The sequence below is a fragment of the Calypte anna genome, chromosome 3, assembly GCF_003957555.1.
Source record: "Calypte anna isolate BGI_N300 chromosome 3, bCalAnn1_v1.p, whole genome shotgun sequence".
Taxonomy (NCBI): Eukaryota; Metazoa; Chordata; class Aves; order Apodiformes; family Trochilidae; genus Calypte; species Calypte anna.
In genome coordinates, this window is record NC_044246.1 from 71384471 (window position 1) to 71392045 (window position 7575).

General features: G+C 39.9%; 1 protein-coding gene across 2 annotated transcripts in view; it reads left to right on the forward strand.

The window, feature by feature from the left end:
* Nucleotides 1–7323, forward strand: part of PDSS2 (decaprenyl diphosphate synthase subunit 2) — a 115320-nt gene extending 107997 nt beyond the window's left edge. For both annotated transcript variants that reach the window (XM_030447886.1, XM_030447887.1), the window contains one exon: nt 6330–7323. In XM_030447886.1, coding sequence (XP_030303746.1) covers nt 6330–6488 — 159 coding nt within the window. In that variant the 3' untranslated portion in view covers nt 6489–7323. The remainder of the gene's footprint in view (nt 1–6329) is intronic.
* Nucleotides 7324–7575: the final 252 nt, after the last annotated feature.

Below are 7575 nucleotides of genomic sequence, written 5' to 3' on the forward strand. Positions count from 1 at the left end.
TGTAAGCAGGCAATCTTTCCTCTGCTGTTGGGGGTGACTCTCTCCAGATTAGATATTCTCCTAGATAGGATCTTTTTGAGTTTGAAATAAAAAGAGAATTTTTTTCAGTTTGTCAAATGAGTAAGGAAAATAAATCCTACTCTGCTGATGGAGGTTTCTGCTCTTTAAAGATGCATTTCTTTTGTATAAGAAAAGTTTCTAAGAAAATATTGGATAAACACTGCCCTGATTTCAGCTGGTATATGCTGCATATAGCCATCAAAGATCTAATAATGCTAAGACATTCCAAAGTATTAAAAAAAAAAAAAAAAGTAATAAAAAAATTTACAAAATCGACCTACCACCCGTGGAATATGTCTGTAGCTATTCACAGCAACATTTCAGCAGTTTAAAACATCTGTGTTATTGAGCATGGTGTTCCCCCAAAACAGGAAACTGTAGAAAAGCCATTGCAGAACACTACAAACACTTGGAGTATTATTCAGTCACCTGGCCACAGATCAATTCAGGTTTTGTGGTTTTGAAATTTCTTTTTGTTTTGGAGTGCTGTCTTCTAGCTTACCTTGAGATCAGAGAGAGTGTATGATGTTTGAACATTTCAGTATATAAGAAATAGAGCTCTTTAGGATCATTCTTCTAACACAATAATAGCAAAAAATTTCAAGTTACTTGTTAATACCTTATCACTTAATTAATTCTAGATTTGATAACTGAAAAAAGTATTTCAGTGCTTGTTTTCCCTTTGCACTTAAAGCCTAGTACAGCCAAAATATTCACCACATATTCAGGGAGGCTTCTTTCCCTCCTCACATTTGTTCCCTACAGGTAGAGCTATTTGAACAAAACTTTTTTCCTTTGGTTAGGAAATAAGGCAGAAATATCTTATCAGAGATTTGAAGTAGTTTTGTACTTGAACACCAGCTCAGGTTTTTTTCATTTAATTCTTTAAGCTCCTAAACCTGTCTGTCCTTATCTTGCCTCTTCTGTCCTTCTATCTTACACTAATCCAGAACAGTTGGGCTGAAGGGCAGATACTGAATTGCTGTGGTGTACATGAGTAATTTTCTCTTTGTCTTTTTAAAAAAGAGACTGGGAAGCAAAGTACTTTGAACTCTACTTTATTCACAGAATCATACAATAATTTAAGTTGCAAGGGAGCTCTGGGGTACCCAGTCTCTTGCTCAAAGCAGAGCAAGGATGGGTTTGCTCAGTTGAGTTTTGAGTATCTGCAAGGACAGACATTTCATAGACAACCTGAACAACATCTTCCAGTGCTTGACCTCCCTTCCAGTAGAGAAAGATTTCCTTGGGTCTAATCAGCATTTCCCATGCTGTGTCCTTTGCCTCTCTCCCCTTCCATGTGCATTCCTCCAAGAAGAGTCCAGTTCTGACTCCTTGCCCATGGGGTTGTTGAGACAGCAGTAGCAGCCTTCTCTTCTTAAGGCTGAATTAAGCAATTCCCAGCATTTCCTTGTGGACCATGTGCTGCTCCAGCCCCATATAATTTTGGTAGCCTCCTACTGCTCTTGCTGCATTATGGCAATGTCTTTCACTTACTGGAAAGTCCAGCATTGGGAACAACACTCCAGGCATGGTCTGACACACCCCAAACAGGACAGGAATTGCTTTCTGACTACTCTGGTTAATGCAGCCCAAGAAGCTGTTGATGATCTTTGCAGCAAGGACACACATATTTAAGAAAATCTGCATGTAGGTAACTATGAATGAAAGAGTATAGTTGAAACACCTTAAAAACAGGATGTGGACCTCTTGTCATCTTGGTCATGGATTTGAATCTGGTTGAATGCTGGTTAGAGGCAGCTTCTCTTAGACAGCCATTTAGTACCGTATATGAAACTAACAGTTGTTTTTAAGATTCACCATCACCATTTCATTACTCTTTGTGTATTACATATATTATAATATATATTATATATACTGTGTATATATATTATATATACTGTATGTATATATATATGTGTGTGTATATGTATGTGTGTGTGTATATATGTATATATACACAAATCAGTATAATCTAAAAGCTGTGTAGACCCTATCAAGGTTGTTAATCCAAATGTAGAATATCCCTTATTAATGTGTTTAAATATTTAATTGAATAAATCCTCAAACATTAATGCTACAGAGTAGGACCAGTATTGTGAATTCTCTGTACTTTAATATGTGTAGCCTAGACAACACAGGTTTTCTTTTTATTGTTCACTTATGCTATAATGCAGGAAATATTTTCTTAGTTTTAGTGTCTTACTAGCTCATAAGCAGAGAGATGCACACCCTTTTGGTTTTAGGGTAGACACAAATGGCTAAGTCAGTGAACAGAGAAGTTCTCACCTGTAGCACCCCTCTGTTCCCACATCTAAGACCAGACTATGAGCAGATTATGTATGGTTACATGGCCACTGCCCCAAAACTACTTCTGCATTTTATCCAGTAGCTTTTAACATGAGATGGAAGCTGTCCTCAGACAAAGGTCTTGAAACGAGATCCCCCTTTTCACAGACAGTGGCTGCTGTTAAAGGTTTTGGTTCTGTTCTTGGCCACCAGCAGACCTCAGAGGCTTGAGTGGAAAATGCCCCTATTGCACCTCTTTGGTGCTTATGGTTGTCTCCTGAGGAGCAGGAAATGGAAGCCTGAAAACAAAGTGCTGATATAAACTCTTTTCCAGTGGGCCAAGACATGGCAAAAGGCAATCATCAAATGGCTTGTGAGCATTTATTTACAGGACATGCCCAGAGGGTGCAGAGGGAGATAGTGGAAAGCAACATTAAAATTGGAAGGGCTATGGCTGGTGTGAGATGACTGAAGTAGGAGCTGATATGGAAATGATGGGAAGGAGGAAGCTGGAGAAATAGAGCTCAGTCCACAGTTTGTCCTTCCATGTGGATTCATAGCATTCAGAATAAGAAACCACCAGCAGTTCCCTCCCTTCCTTATCTTTTCTTCTCTCGCTTTTTCTATAACTCTTGGTCAGAGCCATCTCTCCTTCTAGTCAAAGACTCAGGAATGAGAAGAAATAAGAATAACATAAATTTATAAGAATAAATGTATTGAAGGTCACATGGATGAGCGCAGGCAGAGCAGGCTGAATGGAGCAAAGCTCTTGCTGTGCTGTATTCTCTGTGCCTAGCCAGGCATTTTTTGCAGCCTGTGAAGATTTTGTTGTGATAGTGGTTGTTGTTGTTGCTTTTTTATAGAATGCCCATCAGACATGAAACTTTGGGGTTCTGAGCATACCAGGTTCAAGCCTGGTCAATATCTGAATATATTGAGGAGAATGGGTGCCAAATTAAAACAGTATTGGTGTCTTCAAGGCAGGCAGGCACGTATTAATTCCCATCTGAGTCTTAGCTTGGCTTCACTATTGCAAGACTATTCTCTAAGCTGATTTTTTAAAAAACAAGACACCCTCAATAATTTTTCAGATTCTTGGCACCTTAGAGAGATGTAAAGCTTTAGTGCCAATGTTCTAAGCAAAATCTTAAAAGTTGACATGCAGTATTCCAGCATATCCAGCAGTTCAGCCGGAGAAAAGTGTGTCGAAGCAATCTGTATTTTGACTTGTATTCTGTTTTAATTATTTAATGCCACTCTGAAGAAGCTGGTGTTTTAATGATGGATTAAATTGTTCCTACACATGGAAATATGCTTGCTGCATAAAACGATGCCATATAAGTAGAGACTTAAAGAGCAAATTCCTTTATTTAGAAGAAATTGATGAGGGAGATTAATTAAGGTTTATAAAGTAACAAAGCAGTTCATTTTGCTTTTCTGCTTATTTGCCTCAAAAATTGGCTGCTCCTATTCAAATGAAACAAAAAATAATACATCTACAAGATATTTTCTATTTACTTAGTTTGTGAAGTTCATTACATAAAATTATTGAAGCTCAAAATTAAGAGAGCATGAAAGTAACTAATACAACTAACAGCTAAATCAGGGTTTAATCAGGGTTAATCAGGGTTTTTTGCCTACAGCACGGCTACAGAAACCTGGTTTCCTATGAAGTTGTATACTGTATTTCTTTAATAACTATCCTACTACTCTACTTTGTTATTTTGGTTTGTTTTTCCTTTTACCACCCCAGCTGAGATAGGGGTAGCATGCAATCTGGTTAATCCAGACTGGTTTGTCTGAGTGTGTGCTTATTTGAGCTGATCAGTTCATTCTGCAAATGCAACACAAAACCAGTAATTTTTTAAGGACTGTAAATCGTTACCTAGGATGATCTCTAATTAAAAAGCTGAGGAAGGAGCTTGCCATATGTCCAAGTATTTTTCATATTGAGATTTTTTGAACTTTGCTTGATTTTTGTATTCTAATTCCTCTGCATATAGCTTGACATGAGCTTTGCAATTGTTTTGGCTTCAAGGCACTTTGTGTGTCTAAGGGCTTACACAAGACAAGCATATAAATGGATTGTGTCCTTGTGTTAGATTTCTTCCCTGTCCCAGATTTTGGTGTTATGAATAAATCATAGTGCATATATGCAATCACATCTTTGACCAGTGTATAGACTATTTTTTTAGGAGCTATTTTTTTCTTTCCTGTTTACCTGTTAACATATACTTGTATGGGTATTACCAGGTAGGCTAAACCTTTTTCATGAGCTTTAGTGAATCAGCAGTTTGGTGCAGGATGTGTGGGTCCTGCCTTCTCGCAAAGTTGTGCCTCAAGGAAGGGGGAAGAAACATCTTTTTCATGCTGGTAGTGTACCTCATTTCACCTGTCCCTACCTTTACTGTGGAGCTGTGGTTATATGACTGATTCCCATTCGTTAGGTGACGTGTTGAATTAGCTATGCAATGCATTTACGCTTCAGGGCAAGTTCCTTTCTGGCACACAGAGCAGGAAGACTCTAACTGAAGTGGAGAATAAAATTTTTATAAACTGGGACTTGAACACTCGAGTGCTGTAATATGCTTTCAGCTAATTTCATCTTTAAATACAGATAATGAATTGACTTCAGTTTGTATTCAGATAAGAAATGTCATTCGTTCTGTATGAATGCAAGTATCTGTATAAAATGGGTGACTTCTACAATTTGGTCATGGTTTAGATATTTTTTACATTATTTAAACTAGATAGATAAGGCTATACTGATGTATTTATAAATTAATTGGAGCATTGGGCTGTGTATTGGAGAAAAACATAATTTATAAACCCCTGTATAATTAGTTACGGTAGATATCTGTGTTCAGGAAAAGCCCTTTTTTAAAAAGCTGATACAGTGAAGTAACCCACCTCTGAAAGCCTGATGAAACACATGAAAGATCATAAAATGCTGTAATACTTTTGGAATAATCAAATCCTGAAGATGTAACTGGCCTTTTTTCCCTGGATCTGGCATGAGGCATCAGGTTGGACTTTGAATGGGGACATGTGTTTTAGTGTGGAAAAGCAGATCAGTGTTTCATGACAGTCTCATGATTCTGGAAGAAATAATTTTATAAAGCCCTTAATAAGTGTGATTACTTTTCAGAGCTTCAGCTCATTTGAGGTACTGAGGAAAACCAGTCTTGTATGCACAAAACATGTTTTGTATGATGTGTGTGTTCATATTATTTCATAGCAATTTAACCTGTAGTTTACTCAAGGTTTTTAGGTGCCAGGTCTTTCCAGCAGCTTGCCATAAAATGTTTGTTATTCTATGAAAATATTTTCTTTCTCATATGATGTCTTTCTAAACCGTTGTCAAAATCCCTTGCCTTTATGAGATTGAGTTCACATGGATATAGCTCAGTATGTTAAAGTTTACAAATTCCATTTTACTGGCAAAATCTGTTTCTTGTCCACTGAAACAAACGTTGTACATAAACACACATGATGGCACATAAGTAGGAACCTGTATTACAAACTACAGGAGTTCAACATGTGTCATCCTGTGCCTGTTTCCAAAATCAAGGGATAGAATGGGTGTTCATAAAATCCACTTTTTGAATGCAGAAAATGAGAGTGTGAGTGGCTGTTCTGCCAGTTCTGCACAGAAACTCTCAGGCGGTGGGTGAGGATGAATCGGGCAGATATTTAGAAGTGTGTTTGGTTTGTGTGGGGTTTTTTTTTAAATTATATGTGCCCTTTGGAATGCCAGTATCTTTCAGGTGATGAAGTAATAAGTGATGTTTAAACCGGCCGCAGTCCTGCTGTAGCGAGGAACCAGAACTGAGCATCTGAGACTATTTTGAGAGCTTTGCTTGTTGGCTTTGGTTCTTGCCTTTATCTTGGGAAGGGGTGGTGGGAGCCCTCTTCTCTGGGAGATAATTGTGACCATCACTGCTAAAACCCACCCCCTTGTGACCCGTGTTTTCTGACAGCTGCAGGAAGCCATCAAGGCCGGCAAAGGTGTGACTTCTGCCATCGACCTCTGCCGCTGCCACGGAAACAGAGCGCTGGCGGCCCTGGAGCACTTCCCTCCCTCCGACGCCAGGGACGCCTTGGCCAACATCGTCTACGCCGTGACCAGGTTTCCCTGACCCACCTCCCAGGGACAGCCCGCTCTCCCTTCCTGGCAGGAGCAGCCCGGTGGGATGGGGACACCGCCGCCGCCCCGCGCCGATGGGCACCTCATCCTCCCAGACCAGCAGGAGAAGGTGCGCCGGCTGCCGCCGCCACCGCCACCACCAAAATTCAGGAGGGGGAAGAGAAAAAGGTCACAGATGGCTTTCGCTTGCTGTGCCAGAAGCGCACTTGAGGCTGCACCGGTAGAAATAATTAATGAGTCCTGTTTCCGTGACCTCAGCAAATGGACAGGAAATAAGTCAGTATTGATTGGGCACAGGCGGGGACGGCGCCAGGGCGGAGGCCGGTGGTTTTCCTGCCTGAGGGAGGCATGGAGGGGCGTGAAGATCCAGGTGTCACAAGAAACCCGCTCAAACCTGCCCAGAGAGAGAGCGAGAGAGCCACTGAAGATGGGAATTAACGTGCTTGATTCTCAAGGGGAAGGGCAGCTTGCGGGATTAATGAGGAAAAATCCTCGCTCTGCCCGCATGCAGTCATGTCTCCTCTCACTGTTTTTATGTATTCAAATGTAAAATTACACTGTGCCTAATGCTTTCCGTATCTGAGAAAATGTGTCAAGCATGGTAAGTAGGAGCTTTAAAATACTTAATCAAATATTAATTTGGCTCTGTTAAGGCAAGTGACTGCCTGGGTTTTATACAGCCTGTATAAAGTATGTTGCTATGGGTCAAAGAATGAGGTTTCTCCTACTCTCACGGGGGAGGGCATATCCCTCCCTCAGATCAAGCAGTTTGTTTCAACACAGTCTTACACAAAATAATTTCCTGGGTTTGTGACACTTCCATTCATTTAAGACAAATAAACATTAATTTGTAAGGCTAGACATGGGCCTTTGGCAGAAAGGAAGAAGGAATGCTCTTTGGTGAGTACAGTCTCTCACCGTGCTAAATAAAATTCAGAAAATACTGGAGAAGTTTTGAACCTCAGTGTGTTGAATTTTAAAGGCAAATTACAGACAGCATATAAGGTGTATCAGAAGCCTGCAATTTGAGACTGTCTCTGGTTTGTTCATAGGAGATGATTTCTGTGGTTTGCATGCAT